Source organism: Prionailurus viverrinus, unplaced genomic scaffold (genome assembly GCF_022837055.1).
Source record: "Prionailurus viverrinus isolate Anna unplaced genomic scaffold, UM_Priviv_1.0 scaffold_42, whole genome shotgun sequence".
Lineage (NCBI taxonomy): Eukaryota > Metazoa > Chordata > Mammalia > Carnivora > Felidae > Prionailurus > Prionailurus viverrinus.
In genome coordinates, this window is record NW_025927609.1 from 4165811 (window position 1) to 4181823 (window position 16013).

The 16013-nt window shown below is 58.9% G+C and overlaps 1 protein-coding gene across 12 annotated transcripts in view; it reads left to right on the forward strand.

The window, feature by feature from the left end:
• The window catches only part of PRDM15 (PR/SET domain 15), a 66807-nt gene that overhangs the window by 47599 nt on the left and 3195 nt on the right, over positions 1 to 16013 (forward strand). For all 12 annotated transcript variants that reach the window (XM_047847014.1, XM_047847012.1, XM_047847007.1 and 9 more), the window contains 6 exons: positions 165 to 284; positions 4625 to 4756; positions 6197 to 6280; positions 6606 to 6781; positions 13043 to 13123; positions 14706 to 14915. In XM_047847014.1, the coding sequence (XP_047702970.1) occupies positions 165 to 284; positions 4625 to 4756; positions 6197 to 6280; positions 6606 to 6781; positions 13043 to 13123; positions 14706 to 14915 (803 nt within the window). The remainder of the gene's footprint in view (positions 1 to 164; positions 285 to 4624; positions 4757 to 6196; positions 6281 to 6605; positions 6782 to 13042; positions 13124 to 14705; positions 14916 to 16013) is intronic.

Genomic DNA, 16013 nt, shown 5'->3' on the forward strand with positions numbered 1-16013 from the left:
GTGGCCCCGGCGGCTCCTGGGGTCCCTCTCGCGGCCGAGGAGCCGGAGCGGAGGTTCCGTGGAGGCCGTGAGCTGTGTCGCGCCACGCTTCTCCATTGCCGCCTTCGCAGCGGACGCGGCTGGGCGGGCCCAGGCGCTGAAGCGCGGGTGCACTTGTCATGCAGGGGTGAAGAGCCACGCCTGCGAGCAGTGTGGGAAGTCCTTCGCGCGGAAGGACATGCTGAAGGAGCACATGCGCGTGCACGACAACATCCGCGAGTACCTGTGCGCCGAGTGCGGGAAAGGTACGCGGGCGGGGGCGGGGGGCGCGGTGTCGCCGGGCGGGGCGGGGTGAGGGCGCCGGGACACAGGCAGCGCAGGGCGTCTGCGATGGACCCGAGGCTCAAGTGAGCCACCTGAAAAGAGGGGTGAGCGCGCAGCCAGGGGCTGAGAAACCGGAAGACCCGCCGTGCGCTCCTGCTCCTCGCGTGCAGCCTAGTGCGCGGCCCCTCCCTGCGGCTGAGCCGAACCTTCCACGTGGGACGGGTTGGCTGTGACCAGTGAGACTGGGTCCCCGGCTTTCGGGTGAAATTACTGGAATAATAAACCTATTAGCAAAAGATCTCCCTTCTGTAAGTAAAATGCCGGGGGGGGGGGTGGGGGGAGGTCATCCCAGGACATGGCAAATTTTTAACCCGTTTCTGTTGCAAAACACAAGAGCCTCTGGGGCCGCGCAACGGCGCTGTCTGCAGAGGACAGCGTCACCTCGGCCCCATTCAGACCCAGGCACATCAGGCTCTTGGCTTTGCCTTTAGCTCTTTTAAGCATTTTGTATCCTATAAAAGTTTTTTTTTCCTTTATTGGGTTCTTATTTATTCATTATTTATTTTGTTTACTTGGTTTGAGAAAGCGAGCAAGCAAGCATGAGCAGGGGAGGGGCAGAGAAAGAGGGAGGGGAGAGCGCCCCAGCAGGACGCTGGCTGTCAGCACAGAGCCCGATGTAGGGGCTGGAACCCACAAACTGTGAAATCATGATCTGAGCCCAACTCAAAAGCCAGTCACGTAACTGACCCACCCGCGTGCCCCTCCTTTACTTGTTTTTTAAGTTAAACAGAAAAGTGCGAAGAAAACACAGATGTCTCATGATTCCCCTCACCGGATAACCCGTTAAGCACACTTGAAATAAAATTACGTGTAAAAGCTTAGAAAGAACGAACTTCAGAGGAAGCAAGACGTGATCATTTCCCCTTCTCCTGCCTGCGCCCTCCCCCCCATCTGTCTCCCTGGAGGTGACAAGTGCTTGTTTGTCCTCCAAAGTCACCTTGTGCAAGGGCAGCACGCAGCCTCCGTCATTGGGAAAGCAAGGCAGGCACCTAATTTTCCTTTTCTGACGGTAACACCAACTGGCACACGAGGTACAGGTGTTGCTTCTGCCTCAGACCCATTACGCTCTTCAAGAGAACCTCTGTCTCTGTTTTGTAGGAACATTCTAGAAGTTTCTGTGCCCGTCTTAGTGATGCTGTCGCTCTCCCAGCCCTTCCCCCACTTACTGCCACCTGTCCCCTGGCTGGAGGGGACAGTGTGGAGCAGGAGAGAGACAGGGAGGGTCAGAGGTGTAGCTGCTAGAGTGCTTCCCTCCAGGGGGCAGGGAGAAGCCACGCCTGGGTCCCCTGGAGGGCCTGGGGGGGGAGGGACAGGTGCCCAGGGAGGGCAGTGAGGTCAGAGCCACATCTTGCCATGTGTCATACATACTCATATTAGAAGCGTGTTTAACGTTTAGTTTTGTGATTTCTTCTTGAATTCTGAGTACTTTCGCGAGGCCGCGGTGGGAGGTCGGAATGGCGGCGGGGGCAGGGGGGAGAGCTTTGTCGTGACTCTCCTTCTGTGCCTGTGACACGCAGTTACTTTGTGACTTAGGATCTGTTCATTTTAGCTGCGGTGGGGGGGGGGGGGGCAAGCCAGGAGGGACTGGTTCTCTTCCGTTCATCTCGGTGGTGGCCCCCTCAAGGGTCAGAGCCAAGGTGCCGCTGTGCCCGTCACAGCCTGGGGAGCGGCCAGCACTGGCGAAGGGAAGGAGGCAGTAGACTTCGGGGGGGGGGGGGGCGGTGTGTAAATTGCTACACAGGGTGGGCCGTTGGACACTGTTAGCTGCCGCTAGAAAAGTTTCTTGTTAACGAAAGCACAAAGATCTGTTTGCAGCATAAAGACGAGCTTCTGCTGTAGCACTGTTGTGACCGAGAACAGCTGGAGACGCTGAGGGACTGTTTACATTGGCCTCAGGGCTTTTGCACTCACTGTTCCCTCCACCGGGAATGCTGTTCCCCCATGCAGCTCCTGGCCCCTCCTCCACTTCCTCCAGATCACTTTTTCAGCCGCCTCCTCTGAGAGGATCCCCCCCCCCCCCCCCCCGACATCCCACGTGATGAGCCGGCACCCGGGCCCCTTCTGTTCCCTCTCCCCCTGTCCCCGCTTTATCCTGCTTTTCTTCGTCCCTTCCCACGTGGCCCTCTCCCTGTGTGGCCGGGGCGTGGCTTGGCTCACTGCTCAGTCTGGCGCCTGCAGTGGAGCTGGTCCCGTGGCAGGTGCCGGCGTGGCAGGCATGTTAACAGGCTGTGAGTCGTGTTCACGGCTGACAGCAACATGATGGTGGGTTTGCGCTGTCCGCGCTGCGTGGGGCGGGTTCACATGGCGCCCACAGAAGTGACCGCACGGCAGAGGGTCTGATCCGCGTGGCCAGAATGGGTTCAGCGGTGTCCCGGGGGCCGGGGTGACCTGGCAGGGCTGCTGGGCCGCGTCCTCGGGGCTAACTTCTTGTCGCCTGGAGCTTTTCACTATGAGCGCGTGTGATGGTTTCGATTGAGAAACTAAAACCCGCTTATTAGGGGAAAAACTCTCTTCCGTGGTCAGTGCTAGGCTCACACGTTTGCGCTTCCTGGAGCCTTAGAAGCCTTTTCTGGCGGACCGGCACTTGGGAGACTCCTGCTCCCTCTGCTGGCTCAGACAGGCCGGTTCTCGTGGCTTCTCACAGCTCAGCTGCGCCCGGGTTCGTGCAGGTCTGGCGTGGAGGCAGGCCCGTGTTTGTGCAGGCCCATGGGTTCGTGCACGCGTAGGGTTTGTGGAGGCCCGGGTTCAGCCGGGCCTGGGGTCCAGTAGCAGCCAGAGCTGGCCGAGCCTCCCCTCCCCATTCACCGGGACGGGGTTTCCCAGGTAACCCGGCGGGGACCGTGGCCAGACGCGGCTGTTGTTTCACTACCGTTACCGAGGGCAGTACCAGCGGTGGTCGGACTCTGCCCCGCCCCATAGTCCCTCCAGGTCCTGTTCTGTGTGGCGGTGACAGCCGTGGCCTGTCCAGGGCCCCTTGACCGGTTAGGTCTGCAGCCAGCAGGGCTGGACGCATCGGCTTTGCGCTTGTGAGCCCCCACCCACCTGCTCTGCAGTGGTTTTTGCCCACAGCTTCTGTGGCCCCGGCCTTTCCGTTCAGACTGTCCACTGAACCAAGACCCCCACTTCTGATGCACACCATGTGCCGGAACCCCCCCCCCCCCCACCGATTCACACCGTGTACCAGGACCCCCACCTGCTGCTGGTTCACACCCTGTTCCAGGACCACCCCACCACTCACTCACACCCTCTACCCGGGTCGTCCCTTTTCGACGCCCAAGTTACGTTGTACTTTATCTCACCTCCTTTAGCCAAGATTGACTTCGTTACGCTTAATTAAAGGTAGACTGAAAGTCCGTGCGTATACCACACAGTTCTAATGTCCAGAAAAGTGAATTCTCATCTCGGTTAACATTAGCGTCCTCAGGACCAACAGGAACTCTGTGGCGGGCTTGCACGGCTCTCAGCGGGTGACTCCGTTGTGTCACAGTGGTTGCTTTGAGCACCGACCCTCAGGTCTGGGCAGGCCCCCGATCACATGAGGTGTCCAGACGTGTCTGGACGTCTGAGGGCATAACTGCCCATCTGCGCTGGTGGAGGGGGTCCTTGGGGAGATTTACCCCCCAAGTCCCGACCTCTTCTCTTGTTGCACGCTCACCAAGACCTGTGCCTGCCCGAGGACCCAGATCCCAGGCAGTGTGGAAGGTCTAGGCTGTGGTGTAGGCACCGTGGTGGGGCTGGGGGGGGGGGGGGGCGGGGGGAGGGATCTTGGCACTGGGTAGGGCACAAGCACTGTGAGGGGCTCTGGGCACAGGGAGGAGTGGAAACTATTGCAGGTTGGGCATGGGCATTGGGGGGAGGGGTCTAGCTGTGGGGTGTGGTGTGGGCACTGGGACGGGTGTCTTGGTCCAGGGTGGGGTACAGGCACTGTGAAGGGTCCCGGGTGCGGCTGCTGCAGTGGAGGGCCCAGGTCCCAGGCACAGTGGAAGGTCCAGGGTGTGGTGCAGATGCTGTCACGGGGAGTCCCGTGTGCGGGGCACGGCAGGGGTGCGCGGGCACAGTGGTGGAGGGTCCCCGGCAGGGGCGCTACGGCAGGGAAGGGTCCCGGGCGCGGGCACAGTGGTGGGGGGTCCCTGGCGCGGGCGCTGTGGCAGCGCGGGGTCCTGGGGAACACAGGGCAGGTGCAGGGCCGCTCTGGAGGCGGGAGAGGCGGGCTGGCTGAGCGTCGGGCGTCCCCCCCGCCTCCCCCCTCCCCCGCCGGCAGGCATGAAGACCAAGCACGCGCTGCGCCACCACATGAAGCTGCACAAGGGCATCAAGGAGTACGAGTGCAAGGAGTGCCACCGCAAGTTCGCGCAGAAGGTCAACATGCTCAAGCACTACAAGCGGCACACGGGTGAGTCCGCGGAGCACCTGCGCTCCGGTGGGCCCGGTGGGATGCGTCGTCTCCCCCGATCTGCGGCTCCCGGCGAGCCCGGCTTCTCGGTTCTGCGAGTGCCATCCTCGGAGCCGTGGGCAGGCGGCCTCAGGCGTCAGAGGCCGTCCCCTCCCCGTCCCCAACACACGGGAGCCCGGGTCCCTGCACGGCTCGCCCCCGGGTCTTGGTGCCACCTGCCGGTCCTTAGTGTTCGTGCCTCGCGCCGGCCGTTTCCCTGCCCGAGCGTGGGCCTGAGACGCGATCGGACAAGGGCCCGCCGGCCACGGTTTCGTCTGGGGCGGGAGGCCCCGGAGCGCCTCCGCGTCTGTGCGTCCACAGAGGGCAGGGCGCCCGTTAAAAGCGATGTTAATTCACGTAGAGGTCTGTGACACGACCGGGTAAGAAACAGCCTCTGTGGCAACAGGCATGAGTTCCTCTCTTACAAAACGTTCCGTGTGGATAAACGCGTGTGTGAGTGAGAACCAGGGCCCGTGGGAGCTCAGAGGTCCCCCAGGGGATCAGGTGTGTCTGTGCATGAAACTTCCAGGGAGATCTCTCCCTGTGCCCGTGTCCTCCCTCACCTGGGTTTTGAGGCCCGCACTGTCAGCCCCGCCCACCCGCGCGCCCCCCTCCCTCACTGCCCCCACAGCGGTCCAGGACACCACCTGGCCACTGGCCCTGCGTCCCTGGGCGATCACGGGGGCCCCCGTTTCCCCGGGGAGCCCATTGGAGACTCTGCGCCTTTTCTGGGGAGCTGTGTCACTGCCGGGGACTGGGCCACACGCCTCCTCGGGTCCTGTCTCGCTCCGCAGGCACATTGGCCACCAGGACATAGTTGCCTCTGTGCCTGCCTGCCCCTCAGCGAGCTCGGGGCCCTGCATGCGCAGGGACTCGGCACAGACTCCCAGGACCGAGTGACTGGGTCTCTAAAATCGCTTTCCTTGTTTCCGTTTCCGGGGAAAACGCCGGTTAGGAGACGTGCTGAGGGTCCACCTTCTTGTCCGCGTCGGGTACCGCGGTCTGAGGGCTCTACCCGTGCTCGCCAGGCCGATCCCCGCAGACTGAGCTCTCGGGGCTGGGGGCGGCGGGGGTGGGGCCCTGGGAAGCTTCTGCGGTGCGGTGTCCGGCCTCCCTCACCGGGAGCTGATGCCCAGCACGGCCGACCGCGTGGGCTCCGCCCGTTGGGGGTGGACGGCGGTCCCGCGGGTCCCGGCCGGGCGGCGACGCCACCCCCCGCGGAGGGAGGCGCTCGCTGAGCTGCCCCGGCTTTTCCGTGGGGTCAGCGTTTGCTCTGGGGTCTCCTGCAGTTTGCCTTCCCCCCCGCGTCCTGGGCACCCACGGGGACCCTCGGGCGAGGAGTGGAGTTGAGCCCACCCCCCCACTCCCGAGCCCCTGACGTTAGCGCGCCCTCTTCCGCAGGCATCAAAGATTTCATGTGCGAGCTGTGTGGGAAGACCTTCAGCGAGAGGAACACGATGGAGACCCACAAGCTCATCCACACGGGTAAGCGGGGCGGCGGGCTGCACGCGGCGGGGCCGGCGTGTGCAGACGATTCGGTGTGCTGCCTCCGCAGGCGGTCCCTGCCCCTTAAAAATCAGCCCTCCGGCACTCCCACGCACCCACTGTCGGACTCTCAGATGTGGGAGCAGCGTCGCGCCGCCGTGCGCCGCCACGGAGAGGCCGCTGGCCCGCCCGTCCCCTGCCTCACCCGGCAGGTGACCCCGGCAGCGCGTGCAGGGCGCGAGGCACCCCCCTCGCCCGCCCTGGGGGCCGTGGCGCGACGCCACTCACGACCTTGGGCTTGTCTCCTCCCCGCGTGCGCGAGAAGTGGGCAAGCAGTGGACGTGTTCCGTGTGCGACAAGAAGTACGTCACCGAGTACATGCTGCAGAAGCACGTGCAGCTCACCCACGACAAGGTGGAGGCGCAGAGCTGCCAGCTGTGCGGGACCAAGGTGTCCACCAGGGCGTCCATGAGCAGACACATGCGGCGCAAGCACCCGGAGGTGAGCCGGGGGCGGGTCCGCGCTTCCTTCTCCCCGCCCGCCTGTCCGGCGGGTGCGCGCTGCCCCTGCTCGGAGCCCCCCCACCCCTGCGCTTCCTTCTCTCCGCCCCCCGCCCCGTCGGGTGCGTGCTGCCCCTGCTCAGAGACCCCCCCACTCCCACGCTTCCTTCTCCCCGCCCCCTGTCTGGTGCATGTTGCCCCTGCTCAGAGACCCCCCCCACCCCCTACTCTGCCGGTCTGTCTGGTGCACACTGCCCCTGCTCGGAGACCCCCCCGGTGCTGACTCACAGACCCGTCTCCCTCCGTACGCCCACAGTTCTTAAGGCAGGGCCTGGGTCTTACCTTCCCCTCTGACTTGCAGTGCCTGCACCTGGGAAGCAGTGAATGAATGAATAGCCTCAAACCTGTTTTTTGCTAACATTCTAGATTTTTAAAGTGTGTTTGTTTATTTATTTTGAGAGATAGCAAGCGGGGGAAGGGCAGAAAGAGAGGGAAAGAGAATCCCAAGCAGGCTCCGAGCCGTCAGCACAGCGCGCGGCATGGGTCTCGATCCCACGACAACCGTGAGATCGTGACTTGAGCTGAAATCCAGAGTCGGATGTTCAACCGCCTGGGTCACCCAGGCGCCCCCGTAAGGTTATAGAGTATGTTCTCGTTGGAATTCCAGCAGGACAGGAGCACGAGGCTGATTCCCTTCCCCTGTTCCTCCCTCCAGAGCGGTTGATCCAGAGCGCAGAACGGGGAGTCTCCACGTGGCGTGGGGGCTGAGCAGGGTGCTGACTGGAGGGAGCAGTTGTAGGGAGGCAAGCACAGCCTGGATGGCCTGGGCACTTGTTCCCAAGGAAGATCCGGGGCATTTGCATAATTCACCTATTTAAGTTCTTTTTTCAGATTTTTATTTAAACTCTAGTTAGTTGGCGTTTTTAGGAGCAGAATTAACGATTCCTCTCTTACGGACGACACCCGGTGCTCAGCACGACCAGTGCCCTCCTTAGTCCCATCCCCCACCCCCTTCCTTCCATCAACCCTCAGCTTGTTCTCTATCATACTCTCTTAGAGGTGTTTCCCTCTCTGTTTTCCCCTCCTCTTCCCGTATGGTCATCTGTTTTGTTAAATTCCACATAGGAGTGAAATCATACAGTCTGTGTCTTTCTCTGACTTCCTTCGCTTAGCATAATACATTCTGGCTCCATCCACGTCGTGGCAAATGGCAAGTTTTCGTCCCTTTTGGTGGCTGAGTTATACGACGTTGTATATACGTACCGCATCTTTTTTATCCATTCATCAGTTGGTGGACCTTGCGTTTCTTTCCATAGTTTGGCTACTGTTGACAGTGCTGCTGTAAACATTGGGGTGCACGTGCACCCTCGAATCTGTATTTTTGCACCCTTTGCGTAAATACCTATAGTGCAATTACTGGGCCGTAGAGAAGTTCTATTTTTAACTTTTTGAGGAACCTCCATGGTGTTTTGCACAGTGACTGCACCAGTTTGCATTCCCACCAACAGTGCACGAAGGTTCCCCTTTCTCCGCATCCTCCCAAAACCTGTTGTTTCCTGAGTTGTTAATTTTAGCCATTCTGGTAGGTGTGAGGTGGTATCTCATGGGGGTTTTTGATTTGTATTTCCCTGATGATTGGTGATGTCGAGCATCTTTTCATGTGTCTGTTGGCCGTCTGGACGTCTTTGGGAAAGCGTCTTCTGTCCATTTCTTAACTGGGTCTTTTGTTTTTTGGGTGTTGAGTTTGAGAAGTTCTTCATAGATTTTGGATACTAACCCTTTAACGGGTAACATCGTTAGCAAATATCCTCTCCCGTTCTGTCGGTTGCCTTTTAGTTGCGTTGATGGTTTCCTTCTTTGTGCAAAAGCTTTTCGTCTTGATGAGGTCCCAGTAGTTCATTTTTGCTTTTGTTTCCCTTGCCTCCAGGGACATGTCTAATAAGAAGTTGCTCTGGCCGAGGTCAACGAGGTTGCTACCTGTTTTCTCCTCTAGGATTTTGATGGTTTCCTGTCTCACATTTAGGTCTTTCATCCATTTTGAGTTAATTTTTGTGTCTGGTGTAAGAAAGTGGTCCAGGTTCATTGTTCTGCATGTCGCTGTCCAGTTCTCCCAACACCTTTTGCTGAAGAGCCTGTCTTTTTTCCATTCGATATTCTTTTCTGCTTTGTCCAACGTTACTTGACCATATAGTTGTGGGTTCATTTCTGGGTTCTCTATTCTGTTGCATTGATCTACATGTCTGTTTTTGTGCCAGTACCATACTGTCTTGATGATTACAGCCTGAAGTCCAGAATGGTGATGCCCCCAGCCTTGGTTTTCCTTTTCAGGATTGCTTTGGCTATTCAGGGTCTTTTGTGGTTCCATGCAAATTTTAGGACTGTTTGTTCTAGCCCTGTGAAAAAATTCTGGTGGTATTTTGATAGGGATTGCATTAAATGTAGAGATTGCTTTGGATAGTATTGACATTTTAACAATATTTGTTCTTCCTGTCCAGGAGTGTGGAACCTTTTTCCATTTTTTTGTGTCTTCTTCAATTTATTTCATAGGCTTTCTACAGTTTTCAGAGTAGAGACCTTTTATCTCTTTGGTTTGATTTATCCCTAGGTATCTTATTGTTTAGGGTACAACCGTAAGCGGGATCGATTCCTTGATTTCTTTTTCTGCTGCTTTGTTATTGGTATATTGAAATGCAACGGATTTCTGTGCATTGATTTTATATGCTGCTGCTTTGCTGAATTTATGTGTTCTAGCAATTTTTTGGTAGAGTCTTTTGGGTTTTCTCCATAGAGTATTACGTTGTGTGTAAGTAGTGAAAGTTTGATTTCTTCATTGCCGATTCGGACGCCTTTTATTTCTTTTTGTGGTCTGATTGCTGAGGCTAGGACTTCCAGTAGCACGTTAAATAGTTAATGGTGAGAGCAGACATCCTTGTCTCGTTCCTGATCGTAGGGGAAAGACTCTCAATTTTTCCCCATTAAGGGTATTGGCTGTGGGTCTTTTCTATATGGCCTTTATGATGTTGAGGTATATTTCATCTGTCACTACTTTCTTGAGGGTTTTTATCAAGAAAGGATGCTGGATTTTGTCAACTGCTTTCTCTGCATCTATTGAGAGGATCATACAGTTCCTACGGATCATATGGTTTTATCAACCGTGGCCTGTCATGTTGGCTGATTTGCAAATATCGAACCACCCCTACAGCCCAGGAGTAAATCCCACTTGGTCATGGTGAATAAGTCTTTTAATGTACTGTTGGATTCAATTTGCTAGCATCTTGTTGAGAATTAACTGAAAAACAAAACTGGAAAAGAAATGCAGGTAAACAGACATCAGATCACTTCGGGGGAAGACTTTCTAAGTGTAAAATCAGCAGGAAAAGTCGCAAGCAAAAACATCTGTAGATTTGACTGTCTGAACAGTGTACTACTTAGAACTTCCGTGGTCCAAAAGGGTAAGCAGAGGGCAGACTGGAAATACGTGCAAGATATTCCTGTCACTAGCAGGTGTAAGTCGCCGATATTAAAGCTGATAGCCGTTCAACGAGAAGCCATAAGAACGAGCCCACGCGCGGAAAGGAAATCTACAAGGTTCAAACCCAGAAAGGAATGTTCCACCCCGCCAAATCCCGGAAATGCAAACGTTAGCTGAAGCTGCTATCCACCGTGTGTTGGCTTAGCAGGAGAATTTTAGACTAAAAATGACCGTGCTGGCTGGCACGCGTCCAGCACTCTGGCCAGTGGATGTCCTCCTGGGACACGGCAGGACGGTATTGTCCCAGTGCTTTGTAAATGATGGCTTGGACCTCTCGGTTTCCAGCAGGAGAAATGTGGTTAAACTCGTGACAGTGTAGCAGTATGCTTGGCTCTGTGAACACGTTTCACAGAGAATTCTAGATGCAGTTGTAAACGGTGGTCATAAAGAAGAAGGCTGCAGCGGGTGCATGATGTACGTGTATACGTGCTATGCGTCCCGTATGTCCTACGTGCTATTTGTGGGTACACGGTGCTCACCTGTGCAAAATAGGTTGATCAGGGCGCCTGGGTGGCTCAGTCGGTTAAGCGTCTGACTCTTGGTTTCAATCAGGTCATGATCTCACCGTTCGTGGGATCAAGCCCCTCGTCGGGCTCCACGCTGATGGCACGAGCCTGCTTGGGATTCTCTCTCCCTCTCTCTGCCCCTCCCCAACCGTGCTCTTTCTCACTCTCTTTCTCTCAAAATAAATTTAAAAAAATAAAATAAGTGGTCAGCACAGAAAGAAGAGAAGACAGTGTTGCACCGTGGTCTCCTGGTGTTGAAGTTGTGGGTAATTTCTTGTTTTCATATTTTCTCCATCTGTAAGAATTTCTTTTAACGAACAGGGATGACTTTTGCCATCATAAAAGCACCGTCTGCCATAACGTGGGGACAGTAGGTGTTTCTTTTCCTTCTGGAGCCCTGCCTCGCCCCCCCCCCCCCCCCCCCCCGCGGCCAGTTCAGGACCCCCCGCTGTGTGCCCGGAGCCATTCTGAGCTGAGCCTGTGTAGTTGGGACTCCCCCAGCTGAGCTCCTCTTAATTCCCTCTTCCGCGAGCAGCCAGCCAGGGTTTTCACCTTGCAGAGCAGCTCCCGCAGGGTTGCGGGAGCCCGAGTGTTAGCGTCCCCTCGGCCGACCCCTGTCGGCCACAGTGACGTCCAGGTCTCGGGGCCTGGGGTGGGCGCTGCACCCTCCCCAGCGGCACGCGATGAGTCTGGAGCCTGCGCGAGTTCTCTGTTGCGGGAGCGTCTGTAGTTACGGGCGTTCACGAAGAGCGTGCAGGTCGGTTTTCACGGACCGGGTGGGTGACATGGGTCGCTGGGTGCAGAGAGAGGCCTTGGTTAACAGGGGGGTGCTCGGCGAGCGCTTTTGTCCAGCGAGTCCTTTTGCCGGGGCTAAAGATCGCTTCCTACTTAACTGATCGCTGTGCAAGGTCGCCTTCTTGTGCCTGCTTCTCAGAGGGGGGCAGTGTTCTGTGTAGCCTGCCTGAACACACCCACCCTGGGCAAAACGAGCATCCCGGGAGGGGAGACCGACCGTCCAAGGGCAGCGAGAGTGCCGTGGTGGCCCTTCCGTTCCCACCTCTTCTGTTCCCCGAGGCTTCGGCCTGGTCTCCGTGGGCCATTCCCGTGTTTCGTTCTGGGACGTTCACACACGCGTGAGCCGCTGCTGGTGAGCCCCGGGAAGCCAGCCGGGCAGGATGTGTCTCCCCCTCCTGGACTTGGCCGTCTAGGGTGGGAGACCGAGGGAAGAGCAGGAGGTGGACGAGAGGCAGAGCCGCCGCAGGAAGCACAGCACGCGGAGGAGGTGACCCCAGACGGCGGAGAACGTGGCGGGGTCCCGGGGACGCCTGGGCGAGCTCTGCTGTGGCTGTTTGTGCTGCCGCTGACACCAGGCTGTACGAGAGTGTGTGTGTCAGCAGGGAGGCGGCCGGTGACGGAGACGGAAGCCGCACCTACCGCGTCTAGTCCACGATTCTCCGCCTGCTTTAGTTGGGCAAATGCGTAAAGGCGCTTGCAAAGCTGTCCGGGTGAAGAACCCTCGCAGACAGACTTACGGTCTCCCCACCCCGATCTCACGTAGGCTTTCCACGCGCGTTCCCTTTTCTTAGGGCTCACCTGTACCGTGCCTTCCTGGGGGCCCCTTCTCTCTGCACTGTCCCACTTAGGATTTAATTCCCTGAATCGGCACAGCAGCACGTGAACTGGCTTGTGGGTGAGAATCGGGGGCAGGACACCCCTGAGCCATGGGAGGGCTGGTGGCCCCGAGGGGAGCGCGTGACAGCGTGTGGGTCTGCAGTGTGACTCATGGAGGGAAGGCGGGGGCGAGGGGTCACCTCAGCGCCGAATTGACGAGAGCAAGTTCCCGTACCTGTGTCCAGTTGAAAAGTAGCGTTTGAAGTAGAACCGTTTCATTTTTGGTGATTCTTCACGGGACAGGTTTGCTGTTTGTATCCGATCCTGCCCTGCTTATCGTATGAACCAACAGAGGAGTCACAGAAAATCCATCTACGGGAGGCATACAGTGTGAGGCAAAAAAAAAAAAAAAAAAAAAAGGCAGAAAAGAGACAGGTGCACCCCTCTCCCCCGACCCCGCGTGTAAGAGCATCACAGAAACTTGAAACGCGGGGAGACGGGGGTGAGGGAAGGAAGGGCCGGGGCCAGACGGCGCCGAGCCGGGCTGGGTCAGAATGACCGAATCGGCTGCCGGCGCGGCGTCCCCTGGCTCACCACCCGTGCTCGCTCGCAGGTCCTGGCCGTGAGGATCGATGATCTGGACCACCTCCCGGAGACCACCACCATCGATGCCTCCTCCATTGGCATTGTCCAGGTGCGCACCGAGCAGGCCCGCAGGGTGGGGCGGAGGGGCCCAGACGGGTGCCGCGAGGGGCCTTTGGGCAGGGCCCCCAAGTCCCTTCCTTTCCCCGGCATCTCTCGTTTTCTAGTAGGTTCTCTCTCCCAAGGCCTTTTGGAACGTCTCCTAGTTTCTGTAACGTTTCCAGAACTTCAGTCGTTTTCAATACTGAGGTATCTCATTTTAGAGAATAGACAGTAATCTTCAAGCTCCTGGAGAAGCGGTAGGGCGTGTGGGTGTAGAGACAAAGTTAGGTTTATTTTAAGGAATTGGCTTATGTGATCGTGGAAGCTGGTTAAGTCCTAACTCCGCAGGGCGGGTGGGCGGGCTGAGACCCAGGGAAGAGTTCATGCTGCAGCTGGAGTCTGACGGCTGCCTCGAGGCACAGGTCCCTCTTCCCCAGGGACCTCAGGTTTTCCTCTTAAGGCCTTCGACTGATTGGGTGAGGCCCACCCATACCATAGGGGGTCATCTGCTTTACTGGGAGTCCACTGATTTAATGTCAAGCTCCTCTAAAAAACACCTTCACAGCATCTTTGCTGGGCAACCAAACACCCAGGTGCCCTAGCCCAGCCTCAGTGACGCATAAAATTAACTATCACGGTTTCCGTAAAAGCTTAGCGTAACTAGATTGTGGTAACCAAAATAACTTTATTACATGAACTTTTAGCCAATGTCTTCATAAAAATGGTTTTTTCTCGTAAAGGGAATATGCCATGCTCTTGATTCCTTTAAAATCACGTTCACATCCCTGTACTGGAAACGGTGCTTTGAGCACAGTGCTCAGGTGCTGGGCCGTCGTGAGTGAGCAGGGGAAGGCCTGGGCTGCACCAGGGGCCCACGACCCGCGTCCAGCCCCCGTGAGGGCAGCCCCACGATGGCCTGGCCCTGGCAGGCTTCCTCTGGGTCTGTCACTGGGTGGGATCCTGTCACCTGGGATGGCATCAGGGGCCCAGGAGGCGTGGTCGGGGACTAGTCTGGAGAGCCTTGCCGGCCACCGCTGCCCAGTGGCCTCTGCGATGCTGAGCTCAGTCGTGGCGTCAGCCGGGTTCAGGAGGTCGGCCACAGTGTGGCAGTGCGCCCTGGACGGGCCCAGAGAAGTGCGCAGGGCACCTCTCTGAGGTCGCCATTATGGCTGGCCACCGTTGCTGTCCCCAGAGGAGGTGACCGTAAAGTTCTTGGTGTCAGAGCCATCCTGACGATCCAGGATCGTTTGTCTCGTGCATTCGCTTCAGCCTGGGGGTGGAAGCGTGGACACGAGAGGCATTGCAGCCTCGGGCCGAGCTCACCAGGCCGAAACGCTGGTCCGCGTGCCAGCGCGAGACGCGGCTCTTAGAAGTACGACTTCTGTGTGATTTTCTTCACTGAAAAGAAAGTGAACCCGGCAGGAACACGCCCCAACCCCTGGAGGCGCAAAGGAGCAGACACACCGCGGTCACTGTTCCCTGCAGCAGCGTGGTGGCCTAGGGAGGTGGCCGGGACGGTGCTGGGACCCCCGTGGCCACTCTGGGGACACGCCCCAGTGACCCTGACGTTGATGAGCCTTCTGTCCCCGCAGCCTGAGCTGAGTCTGGAGCAGGAGGAGCTGGCCGAGGGCAAGCACGCGAAAGCTGCCAGGAGGGCCCACAAGAGGAAGCAGAAGCCAGAGGCGGAGGCGGCCGGCGCCCCGGTGCCCGAGGAGGCCGCCTTCAGCGAGTACTCGGAGAAGGAGCCCGTGCTGTCCGGCGTGGGTGACGAGACCGACTCTGCGGTGCAGAGCATCCAGCAGGTGGCCCCCTTTCCGCCGCGCGCCGCACGTGTTCCTGCGCACACGCCTGACTCGGGGGCGGCCCCTTGGTGGCCCGCGGCCCACGTAGCGTTAATCCCGGGAGCTCGTGCCAGCTGCGCGTGTCCCAGCTTAGAGCTAGACGTCGCACCTGTTGTCGTGAACAGTGGTGTGACCGTAGAGCGCGCGAGGGACAGCCGGCCCCGCCTGGTTGGGGATCGGGTTATTTCTGGGAGGTTAGAAGTGGCTTCCGTGTGTTCCTTTGTCGCGGAAGTGGGCCGACCCCCAGCCCTGGGAGGGATGCAGGGACCCCCAGCCCAGGGGGAGGGATGCAGGGACTCCCAGCCCCGGGGGAGGAATGCAGGGACCCCCAGCCCCGGGGGAGGGATGCAGGGACCCCCCAGCCCCAGGAGGGATGCAGGGACCCCCCAGCCCCGGGAGGGATGCAGGGACCCCCCAGCCCCGGGAGGGATGCAGGGACCCCCCAGCCCCGGAGGGATGCAGGGACCCCCAGTGCCAGGGGAGGGATGCAGGGACCCCCAGCCCAGGGGGAGGGATGCAGGGACTCCCAGCCCCGGGGGAGGAATGCAGGGACCCCCAGCCCAGGGGGAGGGATGCAGGGACCCCCAGCCCCGGGGGAGGGATGCAGGGACCCCCAGCCCAGGGGGAGGGATGCAGGGACCCCCAGCCCCTGGGGAGGGATGCAGGGACCCCCAGCCCCGGGGGAGGGATGCAGGGACCCCCAGCCCCGGGGGAGGGATGCAGGGACCCCCCCCCAGCCCCGGGAGGGATGTAGGGACCCCCCCAGCCCCGGGAGGGATGCAGGGACCCCCAGTGCCAGGGGAGGGATGCAGGGACCCCCAGCCCAGGGGGAGGGATGCAGGGACTCCCAGCCCCGGGGGAGGAATGCAGGGACCCCCAGCTCCGGGGGAGGGATGCAGGGACCCCCCAGCCCCGGGAGGGATGCAGGGACCCCCAGTGCCAGGGGAGGGATGCAGGGACCCCCCAGCCCCGGGAGGGATGCAGGGACCCCCAGCCCCGGGGGAGGGATGCAGGGACCCCCCAGCCCTGGGAGGGATGCAGGGACCCCCCAGCCCCGGA